This window comes from Sceloporus undulatus, chromosome 5 (genome assembly GCF_019175285.1).
Source record: "Sceloporus undulatus isolate JIND9_A2432 ecotype Alabama chromosome 5, SceUnd_v1.1, whole genome shotgun sequence".
NCBI classification, from domain to species: Eukaryota; Metazoa; Chordata; class Lepidosauria; order Squamata; family Phrynosomatidae; genus Sceloporus; species Sceloporus undulatus.
Window position 1 is genome coordinate 26,809,292 of NC_056526.1, and position 26,802 is coordinate 26,836,093.

A 26,802-nucleotide genomic window follows, 5' to 3' on the forward strand; every position below is an offset into this window, starting at 1 on the left:
GTAAAAACTGCACCAGTGACACAAAAAAAGGAAGGAGCTCCGTTTCGGAGCTCCTTCTGGTGCCGTAGAAAGGGCACCACAGGCGCCCTTTCATGGCGCCAAGACATCATGTCCGCGCCGCCCCGTTTGGAGGTGGCATGGCTGTGATGTCGTAATGGCAGCGCCCATGTAGAATGGGCACCGCCATTACAATGTACTAGGGTTGCGGGGCATCTGGAAAGGATGCCCCGAGGCAACCCTAGTACGTGTGCAGGCTGGCACAAAGCGCCGGTCTGTACAGCGCCATAGTTACCTTTCTGGAAGTCATCTCTTACCTCTTTGAATTCACTGCATGATCTGTATTAAGACTGTGTAATAATAAACTTCATAGGTACAAGCAAAGGGCTCAAGAGGGCTTATAGAGCTCAAAATAAGCCTAAAAAGAATGGAGAAGAACCAATCTAATACTCATGGGAAGTGTATTTGATATCTCCCTCTTTGAAAAATGTTATTTCCAGAAAAGAAAATTTCTACAAGTGGCTATTACGGTACTTCAGTCGATCTTGGATGACACCGATTTTCTGGACCCATTTCAAACCGGCTTCCGGGCGGGCTATGGAGTTGAGACTGCCATGGTCGCCTTAGTTGATGATCTCCGTCTGAGCATGGACAGGGGGAGCGTGTCCCTGTTAGTGCTTTTGGACATCTCAGCGGCCTTCGATACCATTGACCACGGTATCCTTCTGGGACGCCTGAGGGAGTTGGGAATTGGGGGCACCGCCTTACAGTGGTTCCGTTCCTACCTCTCGGGCAGGTCCCAGATGGTGGAGCTGGGGGACTGTCGCTCCGATAGGAGGGCCCTGACATCTGGTGTTCCTCAGGGAGCGATCTTGTCCCCTATGCTATTCAACATTTACATGAAGCCGCTGGGAGAGATCATCCGGAGACATGGGGCGCGGTGTTATCAGTACGCTGATGACACCCAGATAATTTTCTCTATGTCTCCGACTGATGCAGTAACTAAGGATGGCATCTCTCCTCTAGATGCCTGCTTGGCGTCGGTAATGGGCTGGATGAGGGAGAACAAACTCAGTGTGAATCCAGGGAAAACGGAAGTACTGGTGATAGGTTCCCCGGTTTCTGGTGGTGAGATCTGTCGCCCGGTCCTGAACGGGGTCACGCTCCCCCTGAAGGACTCGGTGCGCAGCTTGGGAGTGCTCCTTGACTCGTCGCTCCAGCTGACTTCTCAGGTGGATGCGACGGTCAAGAGTGCTTGTTATCAGCTTCGGCTGATACGCCAGCTGCGTCCCTACCTGGACCGAAAGGACCTAGAAACTGTTGTACATGCTTTGGTAACCTCTCGACTGGATTTCTGCAACGCGCTCTACATGGGGCAACCCTTGTACCAAACCCGGAAGCTGCAATTGGTGCAGAATATGGCAGCCAGATTGGTCACTGGTAGTTCCAGGTCAGACCATGTAACACCTATTCTAAAAGATCTTCACTGGCTGCCTATTCGCTTCCGAGCTCAATACAAGGTGTTGGTTTTGACCTATAAAGCCCTAAATGGCTTGGGCCCAGGGTACTTGGAGGACCGCCTCTCCCCATATAATCCGCCTCGCACACTCAGAACTTCCGGGACTAAACTGTTGGAGGTCCCTAGGTCCAATCATGTGCGGACCTCACAGAGGGCTTTTACTACTGCTGCCCCTCCCCTCTGGAATAAGCTCCCTGCAGAGCTTCGTTCCGCCGCCTCATTAGCTGTTTTTAAAAAACAGTTAAAAACATACCTATTCCGTCTGGCCTTCCCACCTTAATTTGTTTATTTATTTTCCTGCCCTCTTCCTCTCCTTTTCCTTTTGACCCTGGATCGATGTTTAATTCTTATTTTCTTCTGCCCCTGCCATGTGATTTTTCAATTTTATTGTTTTCCTGTTCCTGTTTTGTAGTAATGTTTTTAACTGATTACTGTATTGGATTTTAACTTTGTATTGTAATGTTTTTTATATTTTGTACGCCGCCCTGATCATATTCATGGAAGGGCGGGATATAAATAAAATTTATTATTATTATTATTATTACTGGTACATCCATGCTACAGTATTCAAACCTTTAAAAAAATCATTTGGAAATTATCCTGAAAATAATTCTACAGCATTTTTTAAAATCCTTTTTTCCCCTGTTTCCTAAATGAGTGTTAAATAATTTTTAATAATGCTAGTGCTTCATTTCACATGAAAGATGAGATCTTTTTTTTTAACTGAGATATTGCCTAATACATTTGCAACACAGTTGTTTAAGAGTAATATCCTATATATAAATAGCAAGCTCATTCTATGAGAGTTTCATTATGACACTGAAAATAGTTATAAAAAAGGGGAGAATGCCCCCACCCCATTAACGGAGTAAGAAGTGAACAGAGCTTGGAGATAGCACATTTTTTTTGTCAAGAGTCCCCAGATTCCCAGTTATCATGGCAGGTAGGAGTTGTAGTATTTTTATTTTTATTTAAAACTTCCAAGATCAGTGAATGATCATTTTAGGGAAAGAGTAACAGAAGAAGATAGAATGGAAAGGCAGGAGGAGAGAGGGCACTTTAACATGATCAGAAAAGGTGTCTTCTTGCTCTTTCCAGAAGCCACCTTTGCTGAACAGAGACTGATTGGTAGAAATATGGAGCAGGAATCCTTATTACATTTGAATTGTTCTGTCCATTCTGGATGGAATATATGGCAGGGCCAGAGAAGCAGGAGCCAGTAGCAAGAACCATATCAAGACCAAAAATCATGAATACAGGAAGACAATAAATCTCAAGAAGACCATGTTGCTAAGGGAAGCTTCATATAGAACAGGAAGACCTTTAAAGGCTCCATTCGCACTGAAACAATAACCTGGTGTGGGAACCGGGTTATTTTTAGAAATGCCACGATCGAATCTCTCCATGGCATTTGATTGCCAGGATTGATTCTATCCGTGGCAGTGATTTGCCACAATCGTGGCATTTTACCCTGGGATTCCATTCACATTTGCCAATGGGGTAAAATGTCATGATCCTGGCAAGAGGGGAGGGAGGAGAAAGGGGTGGAAGAGTGGAGGTGGCTGAGGAACTGGAGGAAGCACAAGGACAGAGGGTGCAAAAGGTCAGGATGACAGAGGAAGGAGGAAGAAGAAGAGGAAGCACAAGGATGGAGGGGCCAAACAGAGCCAGGATCAGGGGTGATAGAGGAAAGAAGGAGAGGAGGAGGAGGAAGCAGAAGGATGCAGGGTGCAAGTAGTGGCAAGATCGGCGTGAAGGAGGGAGAGGAGGAAGCAGAGGGATACAAGGTGCCAATGGGGGCAATATCGGGGTAGAGCAGAGGAGGAAGCAGAAGGATGCAGGGTGCAAGTGGGGGCAAGATTGTAGTGAAGGAGGGAGAGGAGGAGGAAGCAGAAGGATGCAGGGTGCCAGTGGGGGCAAGATTGGGGTGAAGGAGAAAGAGGAGGAGGAAGCAGAGGGATACAAGGTGCCAGTGAGGGCAAGATCGGGGTGAAGGAGGAAAAGGAGGAGGAAGGAAGGAATCGGATGGGAATGATTTACAAGTTCCCATTGGCAAAAACCCAGTTCTTTTGAAATGAACCGCAAAAAATCCATGCCAAAAAACCCCAGGTTAAGGGGAATTTACCTAGTGCCCCCTCCAATTTGGGTTAGAAAGCCCTGGCACGAGTATGAACGGCCCTCATTTGAATCGGATTGGAGTCCAGGTTAAAATGTAGTGTGAATGGCCCCTAATACTCGTTCAAGCCCATTACAATCTGATGCAATGATGCTCTTATGTGGGGATGATCTTATATTTTCTGATAAGCTTTCACCTTTAATTCACATTATTCAATAGGATGTTGTAGCACCTTTGAGACTAACAGAAAGAATATGGTAGCATGAGCTTTCGTAGACTTGAGCATATTTCCTCAGATGCATGCTCTCCACCCCATGCTTCTTTCAGTTAGTCCCAAAGGTGCTACAAGATTCCTTTGCATGGATTTTCCAGAATAACACCACTATCACCTCTATCACACTAGCGAGATCCCACAGGAAAATGGGATTTAAACTAGAGTTAAATTAGAGAAAACCCAGAAATACCCAAAGATTAACACAGACGTTGCTGTTAACGTGAAATAATGCGAAGTTAAACCGAAGTTAAACCGGAGAAAAATGGCAGCTTTTTACTTTCAGGAAATTCCAAAAGTAAATAGATGGCATTTCTCTCCACTTTAACTTCGGTTTAACTTTGTGTCATTTCACTTTAGCAGCAATTCTGTGTGATAAACTTCCTGAATTTGCGGGTTTTGCTTAAATTCAAATTTAATTTAACTCTTGTGTAAATCTCATTTTCCCTCGAGATCTCGCTAGTATGATAAAGCTCTATGTCTGTTTACCTCATGTCCACTAGTGCTTTCTCTCTGTCTCTTACACACACAGAGAGAGTTAAAACATGTCTGATTTTGTTGTCAAAGTTGGTATTTATCTATTTGTGTTATTAATTATATTGTTTTCAAACTGATGCTGGTCAAATTGGTCTACCAATATGGGATTTTTTCATAGGAATGGAAAGAATATTCAAAAATATTTGAAAAGTTGTCAAAAAGCATGATTTTTAACGGACAAGGAACTCTGGCAAGAAGAATCCTAGACTCATGGGAATCTTTGCAGTTCAGGACTTATTCAGTGCAAAATTTGCACATGGTTGTTTATGTAGAAAACAGCATTTTATTTTATTTTATTTTGCCCAGAGAATATTTCAATGTCGAAATATTCTTTCCCGTACAGAAAATGCTGTTGCCTTCACAGAAAATATTGTAATTAGAGGTTTATTCTGCAAAAAAATCACACATGGTTGAGTTTCACAGAAAACAACATTTGCCCTGTTGTTGTGTAGTAGATGCTGTATTCTGTGCAAAAGAACCACATGTGAATTTTGCACAGAATAAGTCCTGAATTGCAGTCAGGCATTGAAAACTGGTATTTGATTACTTTCTCACAGCAGAAAGAAAGCTGATAAAATTACCTGTTGTTTCCTTTGTGAAGAAACTTAGTGAAGAATTAAATCCCTACTGTTATTACATTGCTACATGATGCAAAAGGGCTGCACACATGATTGACTTGTCTCAATACATTCTATAGTTTGGTCTCCTTGTTGACTTGTGAAGTGGCATAGGAATGTTAGTCTCCTTCATGAATCCATTCTTTTTCTTGCGTCTTTATTTTCTATCAGCAGATGTTACATAGCAATCATTTTGCACTGCATTTTGGTGCTTTCTGAATTACCTTTTTTCACCTTTTGATGTTGCCTTAGTACATAGCACAACACCAGGCTGTTGTTGCATAATGCAACTAGATAGATCGGAAGAATCCCAGTGGATACATGATTAAATGGTACAACTCCATTCCAAGCACATTAATAGTTAACTGCATGGAGTTTAGAGTTCCGTACTAAAATTCCTCTGTGTCTGTTAAGCAAGTGTACCTTAATTCCATATACACTGCCTTTTCTTTCCTGTCTTGCCAGCTGCCTTCAGCAATCATAAGCTCTATCTGACACACTCATTGCTTTTAATTTTTGGAACAGTCTAATCTATTTAATGACTTTGACATGAATAATAGAAGTGTGTAGGGGGGAGGACAGGTAATTCTTGAACATCACCCTATAGATAATAATAAAATAAATAAAACTTTTATTTATATACCGCTTATTTGTTTATAAAGAAAATAAAGAAGCAACAATCAAAGCAGCTTCCTGGTAATAAGGTATGAAACAATCACTTTAAAAACTCCTCAGCTTTTCCCCCTTATTTCCTTTCCTTCCCTTTTCTTATTGTGGAAGAAATGTAGGTAGTAAAGCAGCTTCCTTGGCCCTTATGTTATGGGAGCCAGCCAGTCTTTCATAAAGCTATCTTTTTTTATAACAGAAATCAACTGAAACCATGCTGGCAGGGGGTAAAATCTACTAAGGACATGGGGGAAATATTTTGTTCTAAGCCTGAGGTTGGCAGGACCAAAAAGTCCTCATTCTCTCCTCCCGAAAACCCTTCATAAGGGCACAAACATGCTGTTACTAGGGAATCCACAAAACATGCTTGTGGAATTTTACTTGGTTTGCTGTTCTGTAAAAAAACAAAAACAAAAAAACAAGTACTGGCAGAAGCCAAACTTGGAAAGTTTCAACTAGGAAGGTTAAAGTTTGACAGTAACATGAGGAACTGAAAACAGTACCTTGGGGGGGGGGGGGAGTCTTCATAGCAGGACCTGTTATGCATGTTGCTTTTCATAATTCACTTTTATAGATTTATCAAACTTTCTCATGTTTTCTCAGATATTGAATATACATTTATGAAGAGATACAGAGGTGCTTATTTATCTTATACATTTATATACTGTCTTATCGACAAAATTATTTCAAGGCTGCAAAATGCTTTCATCAGCACATCACCTCTCTCTATAAAAAAAGAAATGCCCAGCATTAAAAACAAAAATGCCAATATATAAAGAATAAAACAATTTAAAGAAGAATTTAAAAAATAGCCGAGAATGGAGTCCAACATAAAATTCTTAATTAAAAGGCCTGGGCAAATAAATTTTTTTTTACTTAGTACATAACTCATAAAGGTAGTTGTCATGCACAGTCTCCAGAGGAAGCATCCAACAGAGTGTCCCTCTAGCATAGGCATCAGCAGAATTTTCAGGGTCATGTAAACAAAGTATATTATCATATCACACACATACACACATCCATGCACACAGAATAGACATACAAACAGACTTGGGAGTGTTATTTTACATGCCAATGCCTTGTGATAATTAAAAGGTAATGCATTTCATTGCACATTTACCTGGAGATGGAAGAGATGTAACACATTTATGCTGTTAACGTTTTGCATTACCAGTTTGGGAAAGGGTGGCCTGGGGATTTTCTTCTCCTGTCTTTAAATCTTCAAATGAGGATGCAACATCACAGAACAGCACATGACTTTGTTGTTCTGCTCATCCATTCCAAAAATAATACAACCAGGAAGTATAGCTGGCTATTAGCCACATTTCCTTGGAGTATTTAGAACATTTTGACACCCTTAAGCCAGAAGTGGGCAAGACATACCCCTGCCAGTTTTTGCAGCCCTTGGACCACACCCAAACCTCAGCAACTGCCACCAATAGGCATATAGATTTAATTTCTCATTAAACTGAGGAGCAGCAGTGATCCCATTCTAAAGCAAGTTGTATAACCTCCAACTGTCCAAATTTGGCAAGGACACTCCCACTAAATCCTGTGCCATCCCAATTTTTCAGCGGCTTTTAGTGTGCCCCAGTTTCTATCTTTCCCCTCTCACTTTCCCCCTCCATCCTGGCTTACTTCAAGCACTGCAAACTGAGTTCCAAGTGCAAGACTATTTTGCACTCTTCTTAATTCAGAAGTGTGGAGAGGAGGGGAATGAACAGAATTAAGAAGAGTGCAAAATACTCGCACTTGGAACTCAGTTTGCTGTGCTTGAAGTAAGCCAGGATTGAGGGGCCTTTCTTGTAGACTTAGGCAAAAACAACTTCTCTTGGTTTGTGTGTTCTTCCTCATTAATACCGTAACTTTGGCTTTCTTGACCACAGTCTATGTTGCTAGGCCACACATATCCTGTTTTCATCTATAAAATGTTGGAGGGTATGATGATTCTGTCTCCCTCCCAAACTGAGGCAAATTTATGGTCACTTCCAATTTTGGGAAAGAAACCCATTAAAAAACCATTTGAAATCCATTTTGGGTTTCAGGGACTCTCCCAAGTTTTCTGCCCTTGCTGTGCACTCCTTGAAAGTAATGGCACTCCTTGAAAGTAATTGTGCCCTTCTTTGCTTATTATTTTGTATTGCAGACCACAGGATCCTGTGCTGCTGCACAGTTCGTGGTTTTTGTTTAAATGTTAAAAGTATGGAGCAGGGGAAACTTCTTCCACCTCTCCCTCCTTGCAGTGAGAAACATGTAAAAATGTTATATATTGTTCAGCCCCCCCCCCTCCCAAATGTTGTTACATTTGAATGAAAACATTGTCGCACCTTGTTATCTCCAAAAATATTTTGTTACTAGTAATTGCTATTGCTGTAACAAATGACTTCCAACATCCACATACTAAACAAATGAACAAACACACATTAAAGAAACGTTTCATTAAAAAAACCCTCTTAGATTCTTCAAGTTGATCTATTTTTCTTGAAAATGTTTGAATAATTCTACAAAACATTTTATATCATCTCACATGAAAGGAGAGTTCTTCCCTTCAGGCTTGCCAATGAGCAAAAAGGTAGACATTTGTAAAGAAACAGCTGGCTGTACAGTTTGACTCTCTGTATCCATAGATTCTCCATCCACAGACTGAACCATCAACTGTTTGAAAATACTTTTTTAAAAAACCTAAATGCAAATCTTGATTTTGGTATTTTATATAAAGAGAAGTATTTAATTATTCCATTGTATATAATGGGACTTGAACATCCATGGATTTTGGTATCCACCGAGGGGGTCTTGAAACCAAACTTCAGCAGATACCAAGGGCCCATTGTAATCAACACAGACTACATCCAAACAGTGAGATGGTTGTTCTTCAAGCATAATAATAAGGCCTTAAAGGCTGGGCATATTGAAACCCATGCAGGGCCCCCAATGAAAATTTTTAAAACATTCCAAAAAATACCTGCTTTGCCCTCTGGCTGCTGTGAAGTGCATTTTCATAGAATCATAGAGTTGGAAGAGACCGCAAGGGTCATCCAGTCCAACCCCCTGCCATGCAGGAACTCCCAATCAAAGCATCTCTGACAGATGGCCATCCAGCCTCTGTTTAAAGACCTCTAAGGAAGGAGAGTCCACTACACTCTGAGGGAGTTTGTTCCACTGTCAAACAGGCCTTATTATCAAGAAGTTCCTCCTAATGTTGAGGTGGAATCTCTTTTCCTGCAGTTTGCATCCATTGTTCTGTGTTCTAGTCTCTGGAGCAGCAGAAAACAAACTTCTTCCCTCCTCAATATGACATCCCTTCAAATATTTAATCAGGGCTGTCATATCACCTTTTCACCTTCTCTTCTCCAGGCTAAACATACCCAGCTCCCTAAGGTGTTCCTCATAGGGCACCATTTCCAGACCCTTCACCATCTTAGTTGCCCTCCTGGGGGCAGGTCTCCCTGACCTGTTCAGGATTTAATATGACTATTCTGATTATGACAGTTGTGAAAGAGAGAGAGAGAGAGATGGAGGGAAAGAAACCTTTTCCCAGTTCTACCTTAGGTCTTTAACTACTCTGTAAAGTTAATTGAGGTCAATGGAGCTTGCTATCCAGAAAACCTAATGCTTTCCCAGTGGTGCCATTACAGACCGATTTTGGAGCATGTACCCAGGGCCCTTTCTCTTAACCACCATCACAGCACAGCAATGGCCCTTTACATTACTCAGCTATAGTACTGTGATTCCACTTTAACTACCACGGAATGGAATCCTGAGGTTTGCAGTTTAGAGAGGCATATTTAAAAATTTCAGCCAGAGGGCTCTAGTGCCTCAGTAAGCTATAAGACACTTGGATTTCATAGGATACAGCCATTCAGGATTATCATTGCATTCAGGAATAGCAAATTCAGAAATTGCATTCAGGAACAGTAAATACCATGGCAGAAATTCATAAATGGTAAACAGTACCATGCATAGTACCACAGATATCTAATAGAGCCCAGTTGCTTTAGGATGGGAAAATACTACTCAGAATGAGTAGACTTGCAAGGCTGTGAGGGTTTGGGATTCAGTGGTGTGAAGCTTTTGAGGGTTTGCTAAGAGGAGAGAGAGATGAGAGTAAGAAAGAAGCTCAAATGTAAGACCATGTAATACTTTCCCCATTCCACACACAGAACCGCACGTACAGGGAAAGAGAGGGTAGTTTTGAAGAGCTGAAATGTACAGGGAAAGTACCCCTTGAAAGATAGATTTTAGAGATTAAAAAAAGAATACTTTATTTGGAATTTTATTGGGGCAAAGCTAGGGAACATTGGCACTTCTGGCTGGGACAGTATAAAGAAGACAGGCTAACCAAGGTCCTTTATGCCAAAGAGTGAATCGTTTAAAAGAAGCAAAGGCTAGGCTCAGCACTGATTTTAGCAAGGAGGAGGTACGTAAGTCAGACTTCTTGGTTGGTGCTTTATATAGGCCCCTCTGCAGAACCAGCTACCTTTGAATCTGGGATCCTTTACAAAGGATGTTGGGAGTGAAAGAGTCTTAAGACTTGCTTAAGTCTGTGTATTTCATAGTCTTTCACTGTCTCAGGATATTACCTTATTTTGCTGAAATTCATCTAGGAAAGATTATTTACTTCTTCCCCGGTCTAGCAAAGAGAGACGTGTTAAGCTGATCATCTCAAAGACAATATTTCCTTTCCTTAATGTTTTTTGTGTCTACAATTCATCATTTACCCCCTGCAGGGCCACATGATAGGAGAGATACAACCCTGTAAGTAGTTGTGTCCCAAAGGTTTGATCAGGAATTTAAAATCTAATGGTAAATAATGGAGTTCAGCATGGGTGCTAGCAACAGGATTTGTTGTTATTATTGTGTACCTTCAATCCATTTCTAATTTAAGGTAACCCTATGGTGAACCTATTTTGGGGTTTCTTGGCAGGTTTTTTTCAGAGAGGTTTTGACCTTGCCTTCCCCTGAGGCTGAGAGAGTGTGACTTGCCCAAGGTCACCCAGTAGGTTTCCATGGCCAAACAGGGATTTGAATCTTAGTCTCCCAATGTCCTAGTCCAACACTCAAGCCACTACACCACGTTGGCTCTAGGATTTGACCAAAGGCCTTTTCAGCTACATCTTGCTGTACTCGGCCTGAGAGTCAAAGAATTTCCATTTTAGAACATATATATCTACACCTTGACAAGGGTGTTGTACAGATCTGGCTGTCTCCTAACAGTATAAGTGGTTTAAAGTTGTATATAATAGTAAACTACAAAAATCTCATCAGAGATACAGCAGATTAGGACAGGGAAACCCTGGGATGGTAAGATGGCACATTTTTTGGAAGTCCAAATGTAAAGGTGGCACCTTTATGTAATTATAATGTTATGAGTCCACTTAAACTGCATGGTTCCATCCTATAGAATCTTGAAATTTGCAGCTCTAGCGTCTCTCAAACTACAAACCCTAAATTGCGTAGGATGTTGCCATGGGAAATAAAGTGGAATCATAGTGTTATAATTTTGTAATGCTTGAACGGGTCCTAGGAAATTAAGCATGTCAACATCCCAGCAGATACTCTTTATAAAAATAAGTTGCTGGATACAGCTAGAGTTTCAGGCTTTGCTATGGTTGGATTTAAAAAAAGCAATATTATAGGGAAGAAAATGGATGGATTGATAAGGGAAGCAAATGGTGGGGAGAAGGTTGTGGAGCAGAAAGTGAGGTTTGGAGAAGGGGGATAAAAAGTGACAGTGTGGCCCTCCACATGAGAGCACTTTACTTGATGTCCCCTCAGTCCTCACAGTGCTGTCCCTCTTCCCAAACAGCTAACCTCTGGCCTGTGTTTGAAAATGCAATTTATCATTTCTCAGTTCAATTTTTTTTTTTTTTTACATGATCCTTCCTTTGAGAAAAAAACCTTTTGAAGGGCTAAATCATTAATATTTGCAATAGGCTTTAAGATATTCAGAAAAAAATGTGCTCAGGTCTTTTGGCTCAGAACTTGGGAAAGTCCCATTTCCACCATAGTAGTTGGGGGATTCTGGAACTCATAATCCAGAAAGGAAAGTTTCCAAGTTCTGGTTTGCAGTGCCCTCCGCATATGTATTTGCCAACATCCTTTCAAGGGTATCCCTGGTGAAAATAAGGAAAGTTTGATTCCACTGTGCATAACTAAAGGGAAGCTGTGTTGACTGTTTGTAGGGAGAAGAGAATAATGGAAGTTGGAAGAGCCATTTTTTCTAGAACCCTTGTCAGATTTGATATATAACATTGTTCCCTTTTGAGGCAGACACGATCCAAAGCCTATTGATTTTTATTCCTCCTGATCTTGCTGCTGTGCTCTTGTCATCTCCTATCTATCTCTCTGTGTGTCCTAACCACTAGCCTCTTCACATTAAACTAAAGTATGTAGCATATCCTGCACCGTCCTGAAAAATTAGGGCAAATGAATGATACAAGTCTTCCTGAAAAGGATTATGGAGCAAAACATGTGGTTGTGTTTACTGGAGCTTTGAAATGACAGAGCATTTAATTTGTTGAGTTATTAACTCCTTAGATTTTTCTTCTAATATGCCTTAGATCACTAGATTTTCTGATTAACACTGAAATTAAGACTATATTTTAATGAATTAATTATATTTAGAATGATGGAATTCATTAGTGTGGATGCTGCTTCCTCTGGCAGGTTCAGTAAAGTAATTTCACAGGAGCACCCAGTTTAAGAGGAAACTCTAAAGAGAAGGAGGATTGGAAGAAATGCTCACATGGCTCACTTATCAGGAAGGCAGGCTTCTAGCTGATAAATTATTCCCACTGAATCCCTCTGTAATCTTTGATGTTTTTTCTCTCTTATTGGTCACACAATACAAGGCTGTTGGGTCTCTTTCATACTAGATAACTTTGGTGCGGTAAAAACTGCCCGAAAAGGGCAGCCTGCCGGCAGCCTAATTACCCCCAGGGAAGTGCAGCCGCCAAACCGTGCAGCTTCCCCCTGGAAGAAAAAGAACCCAGAAAACCCGGGTTCTTTTTCCGCCACCATAGTTACATTGCAAGTGTGCCAATGGGTTAGGGTTAACCCTAACTAGCGTGGCATGACATGTGGATGCTATGCATCCATTATGTCATAATGGTGGTGCCCATGTATACGGGGTGCTGCCATTGTAGCACCGCCAGTATGTGCTAGGGTTAGGGACTGTGCGGTTGCCGTGCAATCCCTAACCCTAGTTGCACTGCCGCCATGCTGCAAAGGGCCTGTCTGTGCCGGGCCTATAGCAGCTTGATGCCACTTTAACTGCCTTGATTCCACCTTGTGAAATCTGTAGTTTTATGAAGTATTTAGAATTTCCTGCTAGAGAGTTCTAGTTCTTCAACAAGCAACAAACTCCAGGATTCCATAGGATGCAGCCATGGCAGTTAAAATGAAATCATAGTGCTCTAACTGTGTAGTGTGGAAGAGAACTTGGACAAATTTTCTTCCCCACTACCCCTTTCCTTTTCTCTTGGCTCTTCTGTTTCTCTCTTCCCATCCCTCCTGTTTTGCTTTTTGAGGGGCTTGGCAAACTTGGAGTTTAGAGACAGAAGATACAAGACTCAAATTGAATCCAGAGAAAACGGAGGTACTAGTTATAGGTTCCCCTGGTCCAGGAATGGCGGTGGTTCCACCTGTCCTGAACGGGGTCACGCTCCCTGTGAAGGACTCCGTGCGCAGTCTGGGGGTGCTTCTTGACTCGTCGCTACACCTGACTGCTCAGGTGAACGCGACGGTCAAGAGCACCTGTTATCAGCTTCGGCTTATTCGCCAGCTGCGCCCATACCTGGCCCAGAGGGACCTAGAAACTGTTGTACATGCTCTGGTAACCTCGAGATTGGATTTCTGCAATGTACTCTACTTGGGGCAACCCTTATATCAAACTCGGAAGCTGCAAATGGTTCAGAACATGGCAGCCCGGCTGGTCACTGGTGCTCCCAGGACCAGCCATATAACACCGGTGTTGAAAGATCTCCATTGGTTGCCTATTCGCTTCCGGGCCCAATATAAGGCGTTGGTTATTACCTATAAAGCCCTAAATGGCTTGGGTCCAGGTTACCTAAAGGATCGCCTCTCCCCGTACATTCCGCCTCGCACCCTCAGGACATCTGGGCAGCAGCTACTGAAGGTGCCTGGGGCTAGATTGTCCTCCACCACAAGGAGGACATTTTCCACTGCTGCCCCAGCCCTTTGGAATACGCTGCCCACTGAGCTCCGCTCGACTACCACCCTGGCCCAATTCAGGAAGGATTTGAAGACCTTCCTGTTCCAACAGGCATTCCCCGATTAAAAATCCTGTGGGCCTCCCTCCTCTTTCGTGGCCAAGAGGAAGGGCTTTGGGGCTTTTAGCCTGTGTTTTTTATTATTGTTTATATGTGATGTATTTTGGATTTTATTGTATGTATTGTTGTTTTAAATTTTATACTGTAAGCCGCCCTGATCGAAGGAAGGTGCGGGATATAAATAAAAACTTTATTTATTTATTATTTATTTATTTAAGTGGTTACATTTATGGCCTCTTATCCCTGCCTGGATCTACTCAAAACTAATTCCCATTACAACAAATAAAAACACAGCAATCTTTGTAGATCATATTTTTGATAAGGAGCAGGGAGTCAGAGAACATCTAGTGATTCAGTTGTGGTGGTGGTGGGAATCTGCATGTGCCTGGAGACACTGAAAACATTTCTGATTAAGACTTCTCCATTTTTTATTCACTGACTAATCTTTGTAGCCAGCCTGGGGGCAGGTAGAATCCTGTGTATTCTTGAAAACTGCATAGTCCACCATTCACTTATTTAGCAGACTAATGAAGAGTTTAGTTCATTCCTTTGGAATTACAATGGTAGGTTGATAGGTTGGAACAATAGGTGGATTCTAAGGCAAGGTTGAAAAGTCAACTCCTGTTTTTTACAGGCTTCAAAGCAGTGGAGATGTAATGGTTCTGACTGCTCAACCAGAGCTAAATAATCACAGCTGTGTAGAATTATGTGCCCTTTCCTTCTCTCTTAACAGGGTTTTTTTTTTTTTTTTTTTTGCTGTTATTAACCACATTTGAGTCAATCTCGACCCATGGCGACCCTGTGGATGAGACATCTCCAAGACTCCCTGTCTTCCACTGCTCTCCTCAGTTCCTGCAAACCATGACCTCCTTAATAGAGTCCATAGCACATGGTCTTCCTCTCTTTCTAATTACCTCCTCCTTTTCTAACATTATTGTTTTTTTCCAGTGAGCCGTGCCTTCTCATGCTGTGTCCAAAGTACAACAGCTTCAGTTTTATCATCTAGGCTTCCAGGGAAATTTCTGGTTTGATCTGCTCTATGACCCATTTGTTTGTCTGTTTGGCTGTCCACAGACTCCAGTCCTCAGCACTCTTCTCCAACACTACATTTTGAATGAGTTCATTTTCCTCTTATCCTCCTTCTTAACTGTCCAGCTCTCACATCCATACATGGCAATAGGGAATACAATGGCTTATGTGATTCCAACTTTTGTACTCAATTGTATATCTTTGCATTTTAGGATCTTTACTGGTGTTTTCATAGCTGCTCTCCCCATTCTTATAGTATCTAAGTTTTATTTATTTTATATTCTGCTTTTCCCTGAAAATGAGACCCAAAGAACCTTACGATGATTAACCATTATGTCAGAAATCAAACTTGTTTTGGGCCAAGTTAGTTCTCACTTCACCAGTAGCTGAAGCTACTATGATTAGACCTCGACAAGACTTATTAGGGAGAACTCCAATGTTCTCAATCCAGGTACACCAGGGCATGCATTGTGTACCTGTAGTTCTCCAGGGTTTCTCCTGAGAAAGTCAGGTCGGGGCCGCAGCAACCACACACCATAGCCTTGATCCTGCTTTTTGCCAGCCCAAAAAGAAGCAGCAGAAAGCTGCTCTTTTGAATCCTGGAAAAAGCCGGCTTTTCTGCTGCCGCCGCAGCTTTACAAAAGTCCTATGGCATGCAGTGTATAAATGCTGTGCCACTGGAGCGCTGGAAAACTGCCTGCCATGCAGTTGTGTTGGTAGCTTCAGGCAGCTTCCTGCCAGCTTGGGGGCATGTGTTGTCTATGCAACATGCCCCTGAACTGCCAGGAAGCCACCACAAAAGGGCTGTCTGTTTCACCCCATAGTTTATCAATTTTTGAAGGGCAATAGGCTCCCCATCCCCAAGATGTGTAATTCTTAGATATCACTTTGGTTTGGGATTGAAATAACCCAGAATAAAAATATTGTTCACAGTATTTTGAATTCATTGATTTCAGAATGAACAAGAACATTTCATTAGAAGAGCAGAGCACTGACAATACAAAGTGGCTTTCTATTTCTATTACATGCATGTAGGAAATATGAAGTGTTTATGACAGCATTATGTTCCAGTGTTTCTGCCACCAAGAGACTCTGAAGTCTTATTGGCAGATTTCAGTAAACTTCAGTCCTGAGATAGTAGCAACATGAGATAATTGGCAGATCAAATATTTGCAGTGATCATATCACTTATGTTTTATTTCATTATATCATAAGCAGCCAATTCAAATGCCCAGAAGCTGACATCATTTCCCCACCCTGGCCAGGTTATGTGGTTGCTGTATACTTTTTGGCAAAATACAACATCAAAATGGGAAATACACAACAGACTTTGGTGATATCATTTTTTGGACTGTCTTCTGTGAGTAACAGTGTCCAGTTCAAGAATAAGATGATTCTCTGAAATTTGTTTCCCATCTCAGGCAGAAGGGAAAATAATGTTTGTTTTCCATCTTAGAAACAAACTTCACTTGTGATCATTCCTGGGCTGTCAAGGAACATTGTAGGATAGGCATCTGTGTCAGCCAATCATGATGGGCAAATGAAAAGGCCTGATTATGAGAACATTTAAAAGGATTCCATGGGGAAGAGAGCCAGGACAAAGATAACCGAAGCAAAACCTAAACCAAAAACTTGCAACATGCTACTGTGAGTAACAGAGAAATTAGAAGTATAGGAGTAACCAGGGTCTTTGGGGGGCATCAAATTAGTGTCAAGAGTCACCGGAAGAGGACCAAAGGAAAGGAAACCCTGTGAGAAGTGAAGGATTGCCCATTGGCTTGCTGTACAAATATTCAAGAGGTACATAGTTATCCTAAAAGCATGTAAAATGAACACATGAAGGGGAAGAGGGATGTGTCTGCTATCCTCTCCCTTGGTTTGACAAGGACAGCTTCAGAACAAGGACAGTTTTGGGGGGCAGTTTTGCACACTGGGGACCTGCCATGATCCACACCCATTCCCAAAATAACATTTCTTTGAAAGCAGCACTCTCTGTCTCTTCCCATTCACAACCCACCCCACTTAACCTATGCCATACCTTGATGGAAAGTCTCATTCCTTTTAATCTACCTTTATGACTGAACATTTGAGGAATCTGGGGAGGTTCTGAAGCCCACAAAGTTGGGCTAGGAGATAGAGCTGCCAGCTTAAAACCTGGAGAAGGCTCCCCTGTCTTCAACAGTTGAGTAGAAGAGGAAATTTCAGCAGGTGTTGCTTGTTACACGATGACATGACAACCAACACCTGCTGAAATTACCTCTTCTATTCAACCATTAAAGATACAAGAGCTCTCTACTGTTTTCACTCTGGCAACCCTACTACTGCTCATGTGTGTTTCAGATCCATACTTTTCATATGGGCTTCCTCTATGTCAAATAATAAATAAATCAGTGTCTGGAAGATTGCAGTAGGGACTTCAATCATGATTCTTCTCCTTATACATCCCCCCCCCTTACTTTTCTGGACTCAGTTTGCAGAATCCCCCCAATGGAGTTTCCATTTTAAAAACCTGTTTCCCCAATCGTTGCCCTCCAGACTCTTCTAAGTTATTATCAAACCAAAGGCCAACCTAGTGCAGATTCCTGGTTTTTGCCCTGAATGTCTCTGAGACATCCACAAACAAAACAGGAGGCAATAATTCTCTCTATCTGTTATTGTCCACAAATTAGTAATTTAGATGCATATGGCCTCTGAAGCTGGAGACAGTATGAAGCCATTGTGACCTGGCTATTGATATCCTCATCATTCAGGTATTTGTCTCGTCCCCCTTTAAAATTACCTAACCTAGTAAGTGACCATCACCTCTTGTGTCAGGAAAGCCTATACTCCTGTTTGTTAAGCTGTGTGAAGTAGCATTCATCACATATCCTTTTGTGTGCTTGTTAGCTTTCAAGATCAAATGGGATCTGTACCTTTAGGGTATCTAGGCATCATTTCATATTCTTTTGTTGTTGTATGACTTCAAGTTATTTCCAATTTATGGCGACCCTAAAGTGAAGCTATCACAGGATTTTCTTCGCAAGTTTCATCAGAGGGGGTTGTCATTGCCATCCTCTGAGGCTGAGGAAATGTGACTTGCCCAAGATCTCCCAGTGAGTTTACATGGCTGAAACGGATTTGAACCCTGGTTTCCAAAATCATAGTCCAATGCTCAAATCATCACACCATGCTGACTCTCCTTTTAGATTCTTTTAGATGCTCTAAATAGGCTGTTGGAGTATAGCTGTAAGGCAAGGGAAGATGGCTTACCTAAGAAAAGTTTGGAACCTCTCTTGAAATTGTTAGAATTTGAATTATGCAAATAAAAATAAAGGCCTTGGTGTTATCCATATCTGATCTCAAATGTTATTGTTGTCCTGACTTTTTCCAAAAATGGGGATTCGAGGTGGCTTATAAAAATTTAAACAGCTACAGGTTAAATACATATAGGTATTTACACATGTAAAACATTATTGTTGAAATATAACTGAAACTATTCAATGAAAAACAATTTAAAACATATCTATTACAAAGGCAAGAAATAAAAATAATATAGCACACTATTTTATCCTCCAGATATTTTGGTACTCAGTTTCCATCAGGCCTAGAAAAATACACATAACACAACATTTTGTGTACTGTTTGTTTTGCTGCATTGAAGAGTGATTTTGCCTTAAATTTTAAAATTACAGTGAGCTCTTGAGGAGACTAAATTTGTAAGTTAAAATTCATCTTGACCAGAAAAATGTGAAGGGAGCAGGAATGAAATGGATGCAAGAAAATATGTTTTGTGTCTTGTTTATGAACCCACAGAAGTATAACCATGGCCTAGCATCTCCTCCTATCCAAAGACTGTCATACATTTTTGCTCATGAGGAACAGATTGTGCAAAGCTGCAGGTTCTGTTTGTCATAAATGAGTGAATTTCTTTTTTCGACCAAGTGCACATGAACAAGGGAACAGGGAAGCCACCTGCTCTGGCCTTTGAGGTGGAAGAAAACGTATTTGACCTAGTGTGCGTGTGTGTTTTGAAACGCCACTTTCTTTCCTTAGGAAATGACTTTATCCACTGATCAGGAGCTCTTGAGAGCACTTACCTCCTGCAGTATGTAATTAATATAGAGAAATGTATTGTATTTTAAAAATTATATCATACACATGTGATCCTTTTTAGATGACTCCGCTAATCAACCAGGCATGTGATGTCCTGCTGAGTAACTTAAAGGTCTATGCAGATTCTGGCAGAGCTTTTGACATCCAAAGGTACTTTAATAAATTAAAAATGAGTTTTTTTATATGTACTTGATTTGCTAAGGTATCCTAAATATGCAATTATTTTACAAATTGAGTTTTTAATTCTCTTTTCCCCTCTCCCTTCTCTTTCTCAGATGTAGACTCTGCCACGTTCAGAGGCTGTATCTCCATCTCTTTCATTCTTATAGCTACTTATTTAACTGCAGCAACTACACAGAAATGTAATAATAATTTGGTATGCAGTCTGCAGCTGTCTGTTTATGAAGTTTAACAGCTGAAAGGAAACATACTACTATTCTCCATAACAGTGTTTGAACATCACAACAAATCATACTTTATTATGAAAGTAGGCAAGCCTATGTTCATACAGTTCCCTCTCCTACAGTGCAGCCATGGATATACTGGGATCTTTTGCTTCTATTTTTATTAGCTGCAGTTGAGCATTATGGTTATCTGAGGGGCTCCGCATCGCCCTTTTCAGCGCTGGATCAGGGTCGCAACAACTGCACACCGTGGCCCTGATCCAGTGCTTTGCCGGTGCTAAAAAGGATGAGACTTGGACTACCAGTCCTAAAATTCACCTGATTTGATGTACCATATATACTTGTGTAGAAGTTGACCCCATGTATAAGTTGAGGGCAGGTTTGGGGGGCAAAAACATGGATTTTGATATGCAAAAAGGGGGACACAGACCTCCGATTTCCCTCCTTTCCCCACAACTTTCCCCAAGGCTGCTGGCTTGCAAAAAGGGGAGACACAGACCTCTGATTTCCCTGCTCTCCCTCCCTTCTCCACAGCTTTCCCAAGGCTCAGGGAGAAGTATTACCATATTGACCCATATATACATCTTCCCTGGATTTTGGAGCCCATATTTGGGCTTAAATTTTTTGACTTATACATGAGTACATACAGTATTTCTTTTAACAGTTCAGCCCCCCAAAAATGGGGGAGGGTATCAAAGGCCCATTACAAATGGGCCTTTGTGGCGCCCCCATCACGTGCTAGGGGTTGGCCGAGGAGCTAGTGTCCATACCAGTCTCACCCCTAGAACGTGACGGGGGCGTAATAATGGCGGCACCCTATACACACGGGCGCCGCCATTTTGACGTATCAGACGCATAGCGTCCGTACGTCGCACCCTGGATGTGACGCTGCGAGTGCGTGAGTAGTGCCTTGCGGTGTCCCATCCGGGGCGCAAGAAGAAGTGCCATTTTGACGCTTCTTCTTCGCTGCGTCTGGGAACCGCGCGGTTTGGCTGCTGCAGTTCCCAGACGCAGCAACCGGTGGCAGTGGCAGAGTGCCACTTTTCAGCAGTCTGTAAGCCCCCAAAGTTGGCTATGTGAGATCAGAGCTTGGCAAAACTACTTTTCTAGCTGGGGTATTCTAGAAGTTGTAATTTCTACAAAAAAAAAGCCTATTTCCAAGCTCTATATGAGATCAATAACAAAGCAGAATGTCCCTATTGATATGGTTGCAGTCTATAAAACCTTACCCAAAAGAAGAAAGAGATAATGGGAAAATGGGAACAAACCCAGGCACTAGTTTCAAATGAGATTTTATTTTTGTTTTTAAGATGACTGCCTTGAGTAAACATACTTATGGGACAGGAGAAGCCTGCTGGAGCCGGTCTTTTAGCTGAGTTAATGGCAAAGCCTTTAGTCCTAACTCTTCCTTTGCAGCAGACTGATTGAAAGCCAATGCTAGGTAACCATTGAAAGAAGAGTCTTAGCCACCTGATCTTTTAGCAGCCCCAGTAGAGACATCTAAATTTAGTTTATTTCAAACACATCATAGTTAAGATTGATCACAATTAGTTGGTTAAGTGGTTTCCTATTTTTTCTTTAAGAAACAATTTTTTTAAATTCCTCTAGAGCATGGAAATGTTGCTTTTTAAGCTATAGTTCCCAGAATCCCCCAGAGGTGTGGCCAGTGGCTCCCTCTTCCAGGCTATTGCCACAGAGCAGAATTAATACAGCTGGACACCACTTTAAATGTCATGGTTCCATCCTATGGAATCCTGGAATTTCGAGGGTTTTTTTGGTGGCACCACAGCTCTCTGACAGAGAGGGCTGATTATCTCACAAAACTGCAATTTTCATAATTCCATAGCATTGAGCCATAGCGGTTTTAAAGGTATCAAACTGCATAAATTCTGCAGTGTAGATGCAGCCTTTAGCAAAGACTGAATCAATATTCTTTCTTTATTGTGAATTATTATTATTTATTTCCCTGTTTGGAACTTAAGGCAGCTTGTAAGAGTTAATAGTGAAAAATTAACAGCATACAAAAGATAAAAAGCAATTAAGGTTTTTAAGCATAAAAATAAAAAAGCATAAAAATTTGAATTTTTTTAAAAAACAAATTAAAAGAATAAAAGCAACAAATCAAAGTCCAGCACATTATACAGTGTATTACAAAAAAGTATTATTCCAGGCTTACAGCAGACTGTTGTTCCAATTTTACCCATTTTACACAGATGGTTTAAGACATCTAGATTGTAGAAAGTACATTTGTACCATATAAATCTGTAAATAGATGACATTTTATTTATGATGAATAATTTTAATGGATTATTTAATTTAAAATTACTGTTGCTGCTACTAGCAACTGCTTTTCTACGACTTGCTGGCCTTCAAAGGGACCTACAGCTACAAGTAAAGACAAAACAAAAAGAAACTTTAAAAAGTTTGAAATCAACAAACCATAACACCATACTCCCTAGAAAGTATTTGAACAGGAAGAGATGGAAGTGAGATAAAGATGAAGAAGACATAGATCACTTAGAAAGGGTTTGAAAGGGAGGTAATCTGAAGATGAATTGAGAATTGATGGTATGTTAAAAAAATATTTTCTAGTTGAAAAATATACTGTAGTTTATATGTAACAGGTTGGTTGAATAATTTAATGTTAAGTATTCAATATAGGAGAGGTAAAGCCAAGCAAGCACTGCCTATCTGCATGCATATATTGAATCAAGGAAAACCACTAACAGAATCTGTTACAGTCAAATTGGCATAATGAATACCAGGGAACCCATCCACACTACAGAATTATAGTGCTGTTATTTCACTTCAATTGTCATAATTCTGTCCTATGGATTCCTGGGATTGGCGGTATAGGGAAGGGCATGTAGAAATTTCAGCCTTGGCACTCCAGTGCCTCACCAGACTCCAGACTCCAGGATTCCATAGTATGAAACTCTAGCAGTTAAAGTGAAATAATAGCACTATAATTCTGTGGTGTGGATGGGCCCCTGGTGGACATTAGAGAAACAGCCAACATGTGATTTGTTTATCTTTGGCTGTCCTGGCAATTTTTTGCAGACTGTGTACCCACATCTCTTCTGAACATGGCTGTATTCTTGTAATCAGTTATGTAAATCACATTAGAAAGACCAACTATCAATATCTCATATTGGTCTGAATCCTATTGGTATTATTATTATTATTATTATTATTATTATTATTATTCCATTTATTTATATCCCACCTTTCTTCTGATATAGGGACTTGAAATAGTTAACAACAAATTTAAATCAATACAGGTTAAAAATAGAAAACATTAAAATGTAGATACAAAGTTTTAAAAAACAATTAAACAATTTAAAAAAGTTAAAAACATTACACATTAAAAATTAAAAAGTATTAATTAAAATGTATTAAAATGCATTGGTAGTCCCAACTAGAGGAGACCAACAACAGGAGACCCACTGAATGAACTCTTAAGTGCCAGTGGTTCTGGGGGTCAAGACTACTGTGCTCTAATAAGAATTTTCATACAGAGATTTTGCTTGCTTGCTTCAAAGAAGGGACAAGCTTCCTTGCAGGAGGAGATATTAATTAGAAACTAAAGTGCTAATTGGACCAGGTAGGCTAGTAAAATAATTAATAGTCATCATATATGTATATTTACTAATATTTACATCCTATCCTTTGGGGGGCAAAAAAGCCTTTACAAAGCAGCTTAAGAATAAGAGGTAGATAAAAAAAAGAAGAAATATTTTTCAAATATTCAAAGTACTTTGCATATATTATGAGAGGTTGCTTGCACACTTGGAGCCCCTTTCTGCTATTGTGGCTCCCTTTCCTTTCCTTCCGTAACTCACTTAATTTGGGAAGCATAATTATGGAAATGGATTTAAAATGGTTTTGTGTCACCAAGCACTTAATATTGCACTATGTTGGCAGAGAATTTCCTTTCCCGGTGCCAAGATCCTTTCAGAATGTTTGTTCACAAATAAGTCTCTTCCAGCAAAGGCCTTTTCCAATGTCAATTAAAAATTTTCCTGTTTACAAGTCCTACTTCTTTATTGCTTCCTGTTGATCAGGGCTGAAGGTTACTGATGAATAACCTCTTAATTGCAACTTGAATATTCCCTTAATTGTCTTAGTCCCAGTTGCTCTTCCTGCAGTGGAAGAGGCTTTAATTGCTGTTACCTTGCATTATTACATCTATATGTAAAGTGTAGGGCTGTAAACACTGTCCCCACTTAGAAAAGCATTTATAGCCCTAGGCTTTCAGTGGATGCCTACTGGAAGGGAAAATATCATAATACTCCTGTGCATCAAAGACTTTGCATTTGTGAGTAAGGGGAAGGAGAGGACATGTTCTGCAATGCCTTCTCTATACGGCCCCTAGACAAAGGTTTCTAAATCATATTTTCCACTCTTTTTCCAATCGACCTCCCTTTGAGCAGTTTTGTATCCTATTGGGCAGCAATGCATATATTACCACTATGCTTGCAAAATCTACCTTGGCTGCAAGTAAGTTAAAGATCTAAGCATCAAAATCTTTCATAAGAATTACATGGAGATGATGAAGATACATGGTACCTGATCCAGGGGTCTTTTAATTTAATCTATACTAATGATGATTTTATATTTTTGCATTTGTATATTTTTGTGACACTTGCTTGTTACCTGTATTCTGTTTTAAATTTATTACTGTTATTGTAGTTTATTTGTTTATATTTTACCTTAATTATATTGAATTGTAATAGCTAATAGTTTTAGCAATAAACAAACCTGGTATATCTATATAATTTCTATTATTTTTATTTTTATTTTGTCCACAGCAATTTAGCACTGTTTTACTGTTTAAAAGATGAAACCATTTACAAATATTCTCATGTGAATCACAATGGCTTGAGATTCTAGTGCTAAGGTTTATATCATCCAATGCAGTAACTCATGGTGCCATCACCCCCATTGAGCTCCTCCTATACCACACCATACAGAATACCTAGTAATGTTTTTGTTTGTACTAATGTTACTCATAAATTGTTAATTCCCATATATCACTGAATGTAATGGCAATGGTAGTGACAAAAAACAAGCAAAATTAAAATTATATATTTAAATTACAATATTTTATACTCAGGAAGGGCATTTTAGAAACTGGAAAATTTATGTGTGTGTATGTGCCCTCTGGGTGGCTGTCAATTTATGGCGACAACAGTTTGATCTGCACTGTAGAAATAATCCAATTTGACACTGCTTTAACTGCCACGGTTCAATGCTATGGAATTCTGGAATTGTAGTTTCGTGACACATTACCTTTCTCTGTCAGAGATCTGTGGTGCCACAACAAATTACAAATCCCAGAATTCAACAGCATTGAGCCATGGTAGTTAAAGTGGTGTCAAACTGGATTATTTCTGCAGTGTGGATGCAGCTCACATGGATTTCATAGAGTTTTTCTTAGGCAAGGAATTACCCCTTTTTAATTTCTGAAAATAATAAAATATTTGTTAGTTAGTTAGTTATTTCATCTATATGTCACCTTTCTCCCAGATAAAATTGTTTAAAAACTTTACAGTAAAATTGTACATACAATCAAAATCATCTTAACAGCCAAAGCCGCCTCTTCCCAGTTGTAAAGAAAAACTGCCAATATAATATATTATGTTAATACAGTAAGCCCTCCATATCCACAGATTCTGCATCCACAGATTCAATCATCCATGACTTCAAAATAATTTTTAAAATTCCAAAAGAAGCCTTTATTTTGCCATTTTATATAAGGCTATTGTATATAATGTAACTCGAGAGCATCCACAGATTTTGGTACCATTAGAACCAAATCCCAGTAGATGTTAAGAGTCCACTCTATGTAAATTATTATAAATCTGGGCTCAATTTTTGTATCTATGCTGATATATTGCTACATAGGTGAGAGCCAGGACTGAGCAAGACAAAAAAGTGAGTTCTGTTCAGTAGGAACTATGTTACACCTGCATGGACATTATTTGATTACTCTGGTCTGAATTCTATATACCTAGTGAGTAGCATATTATATCTGATATTATATATGAGAGCCCATTCAACAATGTGGTTATCATATGTAAGTATCAACTGATGGAACACCTTTATGAGAACCAACTCAAGAATATGTTTGAAAGCTAGGGTGCAAATTACAGAAAGTTAACTGTCTTTAGAACCATTCATTGCATTGTTTTGCATTTTGTAATTCAAAAGTACAAGGGCCTTTGCTACTGATAAAACAGAAACTATGAACCTTGTTCAGAATCATTTTCAAAGGAAACTGTGTATAATTTTATATTTTGTAATTAATATTGCCTGACATGATGAAAGGGGTTTTTAAGGATTTGATGCAAATAAAAACTCAAAACTAACTTAAATAATCTAACTCAGACTTCTGAAAAGATATTGTGCCAAAACAGAAATGTATAGTGTTTAAAAGTGGAAGCTAATATCAACATTCTTTAATTTGATGTAGGAATTATGGCTGCTTTACTCTGGATGTTGTTGCTAGTGTGGCTTTTGGTACCCAAGTGGACTCCTACAAGAACCCAAATGATGCTTTTGTTAAGAACGCAAGAATATTCTTTGAACCTCTATTGTCTAGACCTCTCTTAATCCTTACCAGTAAGTATATCATCACATTGTTGAGTATATATGGCTCTTTAAGTAATGATATATTCCACATTGAAAGGTGTTTCCAGCTGATGTTTTTGGAATGGAACTGTGAACCAGTCCAACAAACTCATGTGTTTATTATTATTATGTGCAAAGATCTCAGGGTGGCTTACAAAAAGCATTAAGACATATTATACAGTTTAAAACAAGAAAATGATTACATTAACTGAAAAGGAATATTAAACTTCAGTAATAAGTTAAAAACAGATTTTAAAGGTTTTAAAAACTATGTACAATACCAGTGTATTTGGAATGAGTTAATAAGGCCCAAAGTCTTAGATGAACAGCCATGTTTTAACATGACACCTAAATTACCTGAGTTGGTACTAGTCAGCCCTCAAGGGGGAGGGAATTCCACAATTTGGAGTAGCATGACTGAGAAGGCCATCTCTCATGTCCAAACATAGTGTATTGACCTTACTAGTAGGACATAGAGGAAGACCAATCCAACAGATCATAATTCTTGGGCATATAAGGAGAGGTGTTTCTTCAATACTGAGATTCCACTCTGTTTAGAACTTTAAATATCATCACAATCACCTTGAATTCAGAATGAAAACATATTGGCAATCAGTGCAATTCTTTTAA

At 40.0% G+C, this 26,802-nt stretch overlaps 1 protein-coding gene across 1 annotated transcript in view; it reads left to right on the plus strand.

The window, feature by feature from the left end:
- Positions 1-18,969: 18,969 nt before the first annotated feature.
- LOC121930907 (thromboxane-A synthase-like) overlaps positions 18,970-26,802 on the plus strand; it is a 125,425-nt gene continuing 117,592 nt past the window's right edge. Inside the window, exons 1-3 of the mRNA XM_042467903.1 lie at positions 18,970-19,023; positions 19,197-19,285; positions 26,015-26,163. Coding sequence (XP_042323837.1) covers positions 18,970-19,023; positions 19,197-19,285; positions 26,015-26,163 — 292 coding nt within the window. The remainder of the gene's footprint in view (positions 19,024-19,196; positions 19,286-26,014; positions 26,164-26,802) is intronic.